Source organism: Episyrphus balteatus, chromosome 3 (assembly GCF_945859705.1).
Source record: "Episyrphus balteatus chromosome 3, idEpiBalt1.1, whole genome shotgun sequence".
NCBI classification, from domain to species: domain Eukaryota; kingdom Metazoa; phylum Arthropoda; class Insecta; order Diptera; family Syrphidae; genus Episyrphus; species Episyrphus balteatus.
The window spans coordinates 13,411,604-13,425,127 of NC_079136.1; the positions used below are offsets into that span (position 1 = coordinate 13,411,604).

The 13,524-nt window shown below is 30.9% G+C and overlaps 1 protein-coding gene across 5 annotated transcripts in view; it reads left to right on the plus strand.

Moving 5' to 3' along the window:
* Window positions 1-13,524, plus strand: part of LOC129913008 (pickpocket protein 19-like) — a 105,702-nt gene that overhangs the window by 68,261 nt on the left and 23,917 nt on the right. For 2 of the 5 annotated variants that reach the window (XM_055991318.1, XM_055991326.1), the window contains exon 1: window positions 5,516-5,564. The exons of 1 other annotated variant lie outside the window; for it this stretch is intronic. In XM_055991318.1, coding sequence (XP_055847293.1) covers window positions 5,557-5,564 — 8 coding nt within the window. In that variant the 5' untranslated portion in view covers window positions 5,516-5,556. Of the gene's footprint in view, window positions 1-2,696; window positions 2,988-5,515; window positions 5,565-13,063; window positions 13,221-13,275; window positions 13,354-13,524 lie in introns of those variants that run through there. 2 more of the 5 variants (XM_055991320.1, XM_055991323.1) reach the window with 2 other exon arrangements.

Here is a 13,524-nt window from a genome sequence, read left to right on the forward strand (position 1 = left end):
CTGGCTTAAACTTACATTTTCTAAATCAGGAAAAGGCAGAGAAAGTTAATATTTGGCCATCATGTGGTTACTCTAAACAAAAAAATATTATTTCAATTTTATAAGAAAAAAAACAGAAACTAGGTGTTTTTTCTATGGAAAAACCTGTTTGGGAAACCTTTAAGGGCGTCTGGCAGAGGGAAAGCTGAAAAATATCTGGCTTAAACTTATATTTTCTAAACCAGGAATAGACATAGAATTTTAATTTATTACCATCATACGGTTATACCCAACAGAAAATAAGCTATTAGGTTTTTTATTAGAAAAATGCACTTAAAAATGCTTTAAAGCGGTCTGGCGGGGGGAAAGCTGAAAAAGAAACTTGCGGTACCCACATTTTTGAAATCAGGGGATTTTTTATGATTTTTTGGTGTATCATTTATTGGGGTAATACCTAGAAAAACGCCAAAAGTTGATTTTTGACTGCACTTTGGATGCGTCTGGCAGAGGGAAGGCTGAAAAATAGATGGCTAAAACTTATATTTTCTAGACCTGGAATAGACATAGAATATTAATTTGTTACCATCATACGGTTATACCTAACAGAAAATAAGTAATTAGGTTTTTTATTAGAAAAATGCACTTAAAAATGCTTTAAAGCGGTCTGGCGGGGGGAAAGCTGAAAAAGAAACTTGCGGTACCCACAGATTCGAAATCAGGGGATTTTTTATGATTTTTTGGTGTATCATTTATTCGGTTATACCAAAACGCCAAAAATTGATTTTTTGCTGCACTTTGGATGCGTCTGGCAAGGGAAAGCTGAAAAAGATCAGTGCCAGACTTGTTCCGTTGACATACTGTGGTGCATATCTAGATATGTGCACACTCGAATTTCGGTTATATCAAAACTGCCAAAATATGCTGCCGGCTCTTAGACTATTAATGTAATAATAGATTAGTATTAGGCCATAGAATTTTTTTTGTTGAAAAAGTGTTTTTTTTCCAGCAACAAAAAAAAAACCGATAAGTTTTTTAATGGAAATTCTATTCGCTGGTATTAATGGTTTTTTCGCTCAAAAAAACACTCTTTCACCGAAAGGTTCATTTTATTTTTTGTTCCTTTTACAAAAAGAACGTCTTAAGTTCTATTGAATTATTGACTTTTAGGACTTATATTACTTATTACTTCATCCTAGAAAAAAACAGCCTTTCCTCCAAAATTATTTTTTGAAGTCTCTTTATTCTTGCTTTCTATCGCAAATGTAACCTTACTACAAAATTGCGAACCCCACAAGCGGATCACTAGTGTGAAGCAGTTACGTGGGATATGACCCCCTTGACATCGAGATCATAACAGCGCCGAGAAAAAGGAGGAAGAAGAACCTTACTACAAAATTTCGATCAATTAAAAAAAAACACCCTTTAAACCATGATATACTTTTAGCCAATTTAAATTCTTGATTCCAATCTCATATGTAGAATACCTAATTGCTGAATTTCAATACGGTCAATAAACTCACATTTTCTTACACCTAAAAAGCACCCTTTTACATACAAAAATTTACCAATTTTCATTGGGTTATCATTTTTTGTCAAGTTTCTTTTGGAACTAATTCTGAATTTCATCTAAACAAAAATGAATTTTAATAAAAATTATATCATCAAAGTGAGTTAAACTCTATACCTATAAACCTTATTGTGGTAAATTGTTAGCAAGACTGTTTCTCTACTTTAATAGTAGAGGTTTGTTTAATACCACCTTCCCAATCGAATTTAAGAATAGTATCATTTCCTTCTCCCACTCTTATAAACTAAACTTCACATCAGCACAGACAGTATTTTCCATTTCGCTAAACTTTTCCAAACGATTACCTCTTAAATATTCTTTCTAAGCAAGAAACAAGCATAATCGAGAAGAATATATCAAAATAAATTGCATTCAATCGGAATCGGGTTGTCCTGATGTAAACACTATAAAATGGCACAAAAGCATGAAAGATTAAAGGAATCCGAAATATGTATGTTAAAAGTAAATCATATACCTTTAATAAGGTAGATTTATATCCTTTCAAAAAGGATTTTGCTTTTCTTTTTTGCAAAATACTTTGGGGATGACCCCAATGTTTGTATAACCTGATGGTTATCCATGAAATTTATGGAATGTGTGCATTTTTGTTTCACGGAGTTCTCAACTCAATATTATTTTTTTCCTTCATAAAATAATATTCTCATTTCTTTTTCTATAACCATTGATTTTATTACAGAAAAAAAAACACAACAACTTGCTAGTATCAGAAACCACTTAAAAATTTTGCTTAAAACAGATAAGTTTATGTTTTTGGTTGCTGTTTTTTTTTTTTTTTTTTTTTCTAAGTCCTAAAAACATTTGTGAGAAGAAACTTTTGAAATAATATTCAAACTTCATCCTCAGGTGGACGAAATATTTCTGGATCCGGAAGGACGTTCTTAAAGGAATCGGTATCCTCTGTAAATAAAAAAAATATAAGCCATCTACTTTTTATCTGGATGTTGAAGGCAACAACTAATAACAAAAGTTTGCGTGTCATTTTGGAAGGATTAAAGTAGATGGAAATGTAAACTAATAAAAACAGAAACAAAAAATATTTATGTTATTTTATGATAATCTTTTTATTTCGGTAGGTTGTTTTGATGGGAAATGATTTAACTTTGGTCAACATTTAACATAATTTCAAATGTATTTATTATGAATTCCGCTCTTTAATGTTTTTATTTGCGTAAAAAAAGCATTTGCAATGGAAAAGCTATAAAATAAGGATTATGGAAAAAGATCAAATTCAAATATTCATTTTTGAAAGAAACCTATTTTAACGAACAAAATTCCCACCGATTTTTTGAAAAAAGCTGATATTTTGACACGTGAATTTTCGACTGAAAATTAGGGTACTTTTTTGGTATTTAGTCAAAAAAAGGTTAAAAAATAAATATTTTAAATCAAATAAATTACTGTGTATTCGGGACATAATAAGGTAAGTTTTCATCAAATTTCGTAGAAAAAAAACATTTTTTTTGAAAAAGATAAAAATAAAAAACCAAAAACTTGCTTTTTTTAATTTTTCACATAAATTTTGAGGTTATGTCGAAAAATTGTTAATGCTTAAGTTGTAGATCTTTTTATTACCTACAACTAGCCATGGGCAAATACCCGGTATATACCATTTGTGGGTTTATACCCTGGGTATATACCGGGTATTTACCAAAACGACGGTAAATACGGGTATTTACTTATAATCGCTACAAATTCGATTGTTTGTCATCAGGGCCCTGTTTGAGAGCTACTACATCAACTACATCAGCTTAATTAACTACATCAGCAACCTCAAAAGCCAATAGTTGAGTCCGATTGAAATTCGGGAAATATTTCTTATGGTTTAAATAGTGCAAATGTTCAAAAAAATGCTTCCGGAAGTCCAACAGGCCGCCGCAATTAATGTTTAAAGTCATTGATGTAAACAACGTAGTAAGCTCTGAAATAGGCCCGAGATATTATAATAAACATGACAGGGGCACACTTGTTCGGTCTTCTTGATTGAGGTTATTTTGTTGTGTTAAATTTTTTAGGAAAAAAACAATTCATTATTTTGTTCACCCACGTTTATTAGTGTTTGTTTTTCAAAAACGGATGTATAGTTTAAATGAAATTTTCAGAGTTTCAGAGTTATGAGCAAGAAAAAATATTTTAAGTAATTTAAGCAAAATCCGACCACTGCCACGCCCACTTTTATTATTGTTTGGTTTCTTGAAAAGGCTCTATGTATATATAGAAAAAGTTTTATTTAATTAAAGACACTAGCGGAAAGAATTAACGGATCAAAAGAAAAATTCCAAAATTTTTGAGGTTTTTTTAGTGGCAGTAATATTTCCCTTAAAAATGGTCGTGAATTTTTGTCAAGCTACATGTTCGGCTCAATCGATTGAATACAAAAAAAATTGAAATTTTTCCGTTTTTTTTCTTTTGTCTAAAAACTTGGAAAAAATCTTTCCAAACCACAGTATGGATAAGATATCGAATTTTGAACGGGCAAGGATCTTTTTGTCTTAACCCATGAATAAATCAGCATCCGCTGATTGCACAAGAAAATTAAGGAGTGTTTTGAAATCTTCAATAAATTTCAAACAAAAATCTAGTGGGTTTTTGAAAAAAAATATTTTTTTTTTACAATCAAGAAAAAACGTACTTTTTGTTACTATTGGGATAATCAGGAGCTAACTTATCTAAAATGATTAGATCAAAAAGCATATTTTGGTTGTGTGTAGTTTTATTAATAAGTTTGAACAAAGCGCTTTCTGTTTTTTTAAAACTAACTATTTGAAATAAATTAACAAAATAATTTTATAGTTTTTAAAGAGTGATAAAAGCGTTGTTTTTAAAACTATATAATTTTACTTTTTATTTTTATCATTATTGAAAGTAAACAAAATTCGACTTCGGTTGTATATGTATAAGCCTCCAAGATTTTTTTTCCATTTAATTGATTTGGAATGTTTCAATGTTTCTAAGCTTCCGTTTGTTACAATAAGTTGCAGGCTAAAATTGATTTGGGGTGTTTCGACTCACCCACGCCCTCCCCTGACCACCAAAATATTGTGTTGACGTCTGAACTACATTTATATGTGTACAAAGTTTCAGCTTGATATCTGATATGATAATCGGAAGTCGGTCAAAATTAACTTCTTCGATTTTATTACATTGCTAGTTAGTTTGTTTGTTACAAGTGAAGCTAATAAGAGCTTATTAAAAATACAAATATTGATTGAAAACGTTCTAAAGGGCATGCCATGTTTCATTTTCGCCTGTAAATCGTAAATACCCTCATTTTGGGTATATACCTGCCATTTGGGTATTTACCCGGTATAAACCCGGTAAATACCCATTTATAAATACCCACCCGATTGGTATATACCCGAGGCACATCACTACCTACAACCTTGCCATACAACTTTTTTCCATAGGACTTGTAGTTTTGCCGAAAATCGAGATATACCTACCATTTTTTACCATTAAAAACTCAACCCTCCCACTTCCCGAACTCGGCTCGCCCGTAATTTATTTTTCCCTTAATTTTTATCATATTCACCTCCTTTTCCAATGGGCTTCATCCTACTATGATTTTTTTTGGTTTCAAAAATTATCGACCCTGGGCTAATACAATAGAAATGGAATAAATTTTTGAATTACTGTTTTTTCACGCATCTTTTTAAAAAAATGTTTCATGAAAGTAATTAAAAAAAAAAAAAACAAACAAACAATAGTCATGCTCTATTTGGTTTAAAAAAAAAACTTTTGATTTTAATAAAAGTTCAACCTTAAACAATTTAAACTTTCAAGGCTTAAATTGAGATAATGATGTTTGTTTCTTAAATATTAAAAAGAAAAGTATTTAATGTTATATTTTGCACCTAATTTTTTTTTTCAACAATAATAATAATAATTTTTTTTTTTTAATGCAAAATACTTTTATTTGCAATAAATATTTTTTTATGCAAATAATTTTCAGTTTGTTATGAGCAGCGAGCACCCCAGCCATAGTAAGAAAAATGCTCAGGTAAGTTTTCAGGTGTTATCAATGAAAAAAGTTGATCAATTCAGGGTTAATCAAATACGGTATCACTTTAATGTATCCTTACTTAAGTCTGAATGTTTAAAAAATAGTTGACGAATGGTTAATGTTTTATAAATTAATTTATTAATAAGTCCAGCCATGTAAAAACAAAAATAAAGAGGTTTTTTAGAAAAAAGTAGTTTTGGTTTTTTGTTAATTTCTCGAAAATCACAAGATATTTTTCAATCTGGTTTTCTGTTTTTGTTTAAAAATGAATAAAAGCATCGAATTTTAAAAACTAAATTAGTACTTAATTATATGAAATTTTGAAAAAAATTACTTTGAAATTTTTTTTTTCAATTTTTTTTCAAAATTTTGATTTTAAAAATTAATTTTTCAAAAACTGTTTTTCATAAAATGGCTTTGTTTAAAATGTTTGTAAAAGACTAGGGTTTTGGCTTTACAAAAAGGTGTAGCACGTTATTGTAAGTATAACCGTTGGTTTTTAATAATTTTTTTTCCAAAATAAGTCAATTTTTTCTTAAATTGCCCCTCCATGCTAAACGAGGGGGGATAGACCCCCCCCTCCCATACGATTTTTTTCTTGTCTCGACCTAACCTACACGCTCTAGCTTTTTGGCACATTACTCCTGAATCACCCTGTATATAGGGTGTCCCAAAAGTAATGGATCAAACGAAATATGCTGATAGGCAAAAAAAAAAAAAAAGTTCTAACTTCAACTTTGGAAATTTTTATACATTTTTGAAAACTGCAATAACACGGCAAGTTTAAAAAAAAATAAACCTGTACCACACCATACAAATTTTTTTCAGGGTGTTGCTCTAAAATAAAAGTAAGAAATTGAGTTTTTATAAAACATGGAAGTGTTAATTAATTTGCAGCAACATTTTGATTAACTAATTATTTCTTATTATTAGGCAATGTTTAAGTGAAAGAATTGTAAAAAACAAGAATCAATTATGAGCGGGGGAAGCAAAATACTGTTGCAAAGTCGGGATTTTTCGAAAATTCACAAAAAAATGCATTAAATCGAAAACCGTAAGGATTTGGGATGAACAAGTTACCAAATTCTGAGAGCCCTAAAGCCCTATCAGTATATTTCGTTTGATTCATTACTTTTGGGACACCCTGTATAAACAAATTTTTATATATAAAAAATTATTTTTTTCAATTTTGTTTTATAAAAATTACTTTTTATACAAGTAATCAAATGGAACACTCGTCAAAATTATTTAAAAAGTTTTTTTTTTACTGAATTATTTAAAGAAAAAAAGCTAACGTATTAATCAAAATCAGCTTTTAAATGATTGAGATTGAAAAAAAGTGTTTTTACTCATTGAAAAGAAGAAAAATTAGATGATTCAAAATGATTGATCTTTGGTTTCAAACATGTTTACTTTGAACTTTATTGTAAACAACTTATTTGACTGTTTTTGGAAAATATTTTGTTTGTGATTCATAAGATTTTTACTAAAAATGTTTTTACGAAATGGCATATTAAAATATTTTAAAAATAATTCAAATAAATAGTATAGAAATAAACGTACCTACTTTTTAAAATGACTCTAACGATTTTTTAAGATTTTTTCAAACGACTTGAAAACTGCTTAGAAGAATGATAGATTTATGTTAAAGTACATTATTGATTTCGTATGCAATCTCATTATCATTTTCTCGTTGTTGATTTCCAAGGACATTCGTTTTTTGGAACCATAGCAAAAACAAAAAAAAACATTGTTATTTTAGCTATAAACAAAATCAAAGTAAATATTATAAAACGTTTCGAGTTTATTTCCAATAAACATTGAGTGCTAAGCAAATCAAAGGACACAAGAAAATCCTTTAAAAGCAACATATCGCTAAAATGTACACAAATCGTTTCAATATACATCTATATCCCACCATCACCCTCACTTTGTCACACACACTTACAAACAAAAAAGGACAAAATGAAATAATGTATATAAAAAAAAAAATCAATTACAATCCATTTATTCGTAATCGGATTTCTGAGTAATCCCCGGGAACAGAAAGCCTGGCAGGAGTGTCAGGGATAATAAAAACACTTCGACGCAGATAACAGCATTTTTTTCAAAACGACCTCACGCACTATACACTGGGAATATAAACGTACATATGTATATAATATTCACGAACAGGATAATGCGATCGTGGACAGATAAATGAACCTGAGAGCTCCACAATTGAATACCAACCATAGCCAACCGTACTCGTGCCCGCAAAAACCCCCAATTCTCCTATATATTGAATGTTATAAGGACGAGAAGAGACACTTAATGTCCTCCTTAATACAATTGCCATTTCAATGATATACGATTGCTCAGCATTATGTGAAATTCAATTTACACGGCTCGTTAGTGTAAGCGGCAATGGCAGTAGCAAGCAATAGCAGTATAGTAGACAGTACCGCGTAATAGCTTTATTTCACTCGAGGGAAATATGTGTAACAGTCATTGACACTGCCATTATGTGTGCCTATAATATCCCTATTGTCGTAGGGGATCATTGTTTCTAGATGAGTTAGAAAAAAAAAACATTCATTGAAAGAGTCTTTCTTTCAGTATAATGTCGTTTTTATTTAAACGAATAAAATAAAGAAGCGATGAAGTGAATTTAATTTTATAACACGTTTATGTAGAGATTTAATGAAACAAACACATTGAGTGGGAAAATATCAGGAACTTTTATAATTAAATAAAAATCGAGTTCTTTAATCTAATAGCTCTCACCTGCCATTGTATTAAACAACATTGGCTTATCAAAGCTTTCAATTTGAAATAGGTCAGGTTTTATTCCATATTATAGAGGAAACATCAATTTTTTACAGTTAGGGAAGTATCGAAGAATATTTATAATTGAAAACTTGCCGCAAAATAGCATTTCAATCGCAACATGGTATCCAGATAAAATACATTTTTATTGCGGGTCACTGTGGTGTATGCGCAACCTTTTTTCTTCATTTTATTGTGTTATAAAACAGATGTTCGATATTTGTACTGATTTGCTTTTTGTGATTCATGTTGATATACAATCAAGGAGTATAGAAGTGAACAGCGAACGAACTCACTCTAACTTATTTACCAAAGAAGGGAGATATTTTAAATTTTTTAAATGTTAAGCTAAGGCGAGTGTTTTGATGTTTTCATTTACATTACTGAAAAATTGAAGAAGGCAAATTGAAACACATGCATGACAAACTGCAAGTTTCTATGTTAGCCGCGAGAAATTAGTGCTGAGGAACTCCAAAAAACATAAAGTAAGACATCAAAAACAATTACATCAGCACTTTCCACATGTTTATGAGTCCAAATAAAATTCCACTAGCCTATTCCTTGAAGCTTGAAAACGTGCTGCGAAAAAGCAGTTACAAAAAGTATTAAAGGGGGAATAGAATTGGAGTCATAGGTTTATCAATGTAAATAATTGTTATTGGGGAGGTTCAGAAACGTTAAGGACAAAATATTTAGGTAATTTCTCGGTCTCTGATTGGTAAACTGTCAAAAAAAATCCTTCCAATTTAGGTAATTTTATTGAAAAGCTAACTTTAAAGTTAGGCAAGAAATTTATTTTTATTAAAAATTTATGTAGGAAAGTTTTTGTTTTGTCAACATGATGTTTTTAATTTCAGTAACAGAATTAAATCTATTTGTGTGAAAAACGAGTAAAAAGTCCATTATCAGTTATAATTAATATTATTCATTTATTTAAGTAAAGTGAAACTTGTAGTTTGCCCCACGGGATCTGTAAAATTCTTAAGTAAATTTCGAAATTTGACAATAAAATCATATCCAAACTAATTTAGTCAATTTACTCAAATTTCCGTTCAGAAAATGATGTGGCCTAAATATCTATTCCCTAATATATCCTGAACGTGCCCATTGATGTTGAATAAATGAATTACATAAAAAATTGTTATATTATTAAATTACACTAGGTAACAAAATTGTTTTTTTTTTTTTTGTTGCAGACACAAAAATATACTGAACTTAAATCCGATAAAATTAATCAGTTCCCGTTTTTCAATTTTTACTTATTGCAATTTGTACGGCAGGTTTCGAATTCGTAAGAAAAATGGAACACGAGATAACAATCAGACATGTCATTACGATGATAGTGAAAGCGAAAAAAGTGTGTTTTGAACTTCTATCTGTCCGTATCTTTCTTGATCTGCAGCCTAAACCATTAATACTATTTAATTCGTACTTCATAGTAAAGTGTTAAAGGTTTTGCTGATTTCCTAGAAAAGAAATTGATTTTTTTTTTACCGAAATTAACGGTATGCACTGTGACATGTGATAAAAATAGGAGAGATTATCTTTTTCTCAAAAACATCTTTTACGACTTTGATTTAAAAAAATTCAAATAAAGTATTTTTCTTAAATTAAAAAAATATTCTGTTAGCCCTTAGGTACATATTAACTGTACCTAACATAAAACGGTTTTTTGGTGAAATTCTCATACTGATGCAATTGATCTCACCAAAATGTTTTCAAAATCATTTTACCAACCTTAATGTTAAAATTCAAAAAAGTTTTTAAATAAAATCGATATTTGGGTAAAAGAAAAAGCTATTCAAAAAAGGTTAATTTTGAAAAAGCAATTTTTCGATAATGTTGATTTTTGTAACTTTGTGTTTATGTCTCCATTAATTTTTCTTTTTTAAACACATGGTAGGTAGGTAGAGATGGCGGTCAAAGCAAACGAGCTTTATGACCCAATTAGCGCAGAATGCGCCGTTTTGATACCAAAACTCATGGAACCTATAATGGATTTATTGGAAGATAGAATTTAGATTGATTTTAAGAGGAAAGACAAGTGTTTAGGAAGTCCTAAAACCACTTTGTTTCTTTGAGGAACGAGATCAAGTCTTTGATCTTTGATTCTGATCTATGTCATTAAAGAATTCGCTCCCCAGAGAAAGTGCTCTATTTCTAGAGAGGGCCGAACATTGGCATAGAAAATGGAAGACCGTTTCTTTTTCTTGCTGGTCCAAACAGCTGCGACAGCAAGTATTGTATGGTTCCCCTATCGGCCAATGTCCTGTGCACACCGCAACGATTCTGCTAATATCTAAATTCTGGGTCTGGAGATTAAATCATTGGTTTTGGATTTATTATAAGTGGGCCATATTTTCCTAGATATGGCGCAGCTATCTAAACTATACCACCTATTATTTGCTTTTTTTAAATAGTTTGAGAAGATATTGCCCTTCATGACTCCTATTGGAATGTTAACTGCTTCCGCTAGCGACTCATGAAGGGCCGATCCTTGCCTGGCCAGTTCATCTGCCTTTTCGTTGCCCTCAAAACCACTATGTCCTGGGATCCAGACTAGAGTGATTGTGAGGCTTTCGCTTAGTATTGAGAGTTGCTCTCTGCACTGCTGAACCAGTTTGGATGATGTCATGACTGAAGAAATTGCTTTTATAGCTGCCTGACTATCTGTTAGTATAGCTACATTCTGGGTTTGATTTAAATTTATTCTTAGTACTTTGCAAGCTTCAATAATTGCGAGTAGTTCTGCTTGAAACACGCTTGCAAAATTTGGAAGTCAAAAGGATTTTGAAATATTAAGGGATTCATGATAGACACCCGCACCGACCCCACAGTCAATTTTTGAGCCATCAGAGAAAATGCAAGTGTCGAAGTCTCTCGTCACAATGCCATCTTTCCAGTCTGTCCTCGACGGAAAGCTGACCTTAAAATTCTTTACAGTGTTCAAGGTAGGAGTGCGATAGTCGGTAGAAGTCAGAAACATATCTGATGGTACTAAATTTGTTGTGTCACTATGACCAAAAGGTTTTGCCTTTCAACAGCCGGTTTCTTTTAGCCTTAATACGCTACAAGAGACCTGGTATTTGATATGAAGGTCTATGGGTAAAAGGTGCAAGAGAACGTTTAGAGCCTCAGTGGGGCACGACCGGAGGGCTACAGTCGTCCCTACGCTTGTCGTTCTCTGGATTTTCTTAAGTTTGTTGATGTTGTATACTTTACTCGAGAATAGATTCGGTTAGGACATTGTTAAAAGCTCCTTCTACATCTAAGAAGGTAGCTAGGGTATATTCTTTAAAGTGGTTCGAGTTCTCAATTGTTTGAACGACTTCATGGAGGGCTGTTTCCGTAGATTTGCCCCTCATGTAAGCATGATGCGAACTCTCCAAAGGACATCTTTTAAAAATCTCTCTAATATGAGTTTCAAGAATTCTTTCCAAGGTTTTGAGTAGGAAAGATGTTAAACTGATTGGCCGAAAATCCTTCGCGGATTTATGCCCTCTTTTCCCCACTTTGGGAATGAAAACCACGCTTACTTGTCTCCACGACAATATTTCAGAAAATTTTTATGTATAAAAAACTATTTTTATTTAACTGCTCTAACAATTAAAAAAAAATGTTTTGAATTCTTTTATATGATATGAATTTACGAGTATATGGCATACGTACTTGTTTTTAAGGTCATTATTTGCATTATTTATTTACTTACCAGATTGTTTAATTTAATTTTTGAAAAAGAAAAATATATTAATGCAGTAAATAATTATTATTTATACAGAATTTCAACTGACATTTTTTTTTATTTATTAATCAATTCATTTATATAAATAAATCTCTCGAAAAACTTAAATAAGTACAAATTTAATTTGAATTTTACGCTTAAAATTTTTGCCATGAAATTTTCCTGGTACTCGTTGTGTAATCGCCTATCAACGGTCGAACTATTTTTAATGGCAACCTCTTGATTCTGGTTTTATTTTTCCGATTTTTTTCTTTTCGAACAAACACTCCAAGGCCAATGGTAAAATAGTAAACCAGTTCAATAGCACTTAACAAAGATGCCCCCAGAAATAAACCTATAATTCCACCGAAATTTCCTGAGAATTATACAATATTTAAAAATTACATATTAAAAAAAATAATAAAAAGGATTCAAAGGATCTCCTACCAATCAATTCTACGTAGGTGTAAGATAAAACAGTCACATATTTTATCATATAGTCCATGTTATAGAATACATCTAAGTGAAGTATTTCCACCTGAGCACCACTACTAAAATAATATATATACAAAATTGTTAGCACGCAGGTACTTAAAATAGTTATTATTAAACAATTACTATTTTTTAGCGATACTTGTAACTGAGGTACTGAAAATCAAAGAATCACAGCTATTTATGCAATTGCACATCATTTGATCGGTAAAATTTTCAATATAATCGTCTTCATGTTGGTGTTTTTCAGAAACAAAAACATCTAAAAATTCATTATTTCTTCAAAAGGATAACAAGGATTCTTAAAAACTCACTTCGGTTTCGATATAAACACATAAAATCCTGTGGTCTGCAAGGTGAAAAAGAGCTGGTGTTATCTGCAATGGAACTTAGGCATTAAAAAAGGACTTTTGATATCAGTTTAAGGTAATGTTTCATTATCCTTCCTTTTATAAATACAAAAATTTAACTCCTTACCCCAATCAGGAAACAATAATGGCAATGAACAGTTACAATAACTAATAACGTACTCATGGTGACACTGGACCCTGCAGTTAGCACGCCAATATTTCAATCCTTTTATCTTCTTATACAATGGATGTTCAACGTCATCCTTGAAAAAATGAACAAAAGTATTTAAGAAACTATTAAAGTCCTTCAGAAATACTTTATCCTTACATTAAATAGACAATTTCTTTCCTCTGGCGAAACTGATCGAATTTCTGAACGATAACTTGTGTATTGCGGAGTAATTGCAACTCTGGTGTAAGTATCTGCATTTATGTACTTCCAATCGCTGGACCACTGGTCGTTCTTTTTGACCATCATCTGTTCGAAAGAGAAAATAATTATTTTCGAGTGTCCTTCGGCAGATTAAACTACAACAATTTTCTCCCTCACATAAACTCCATTAGAAACTTTTGCTTCTGGTCGCTT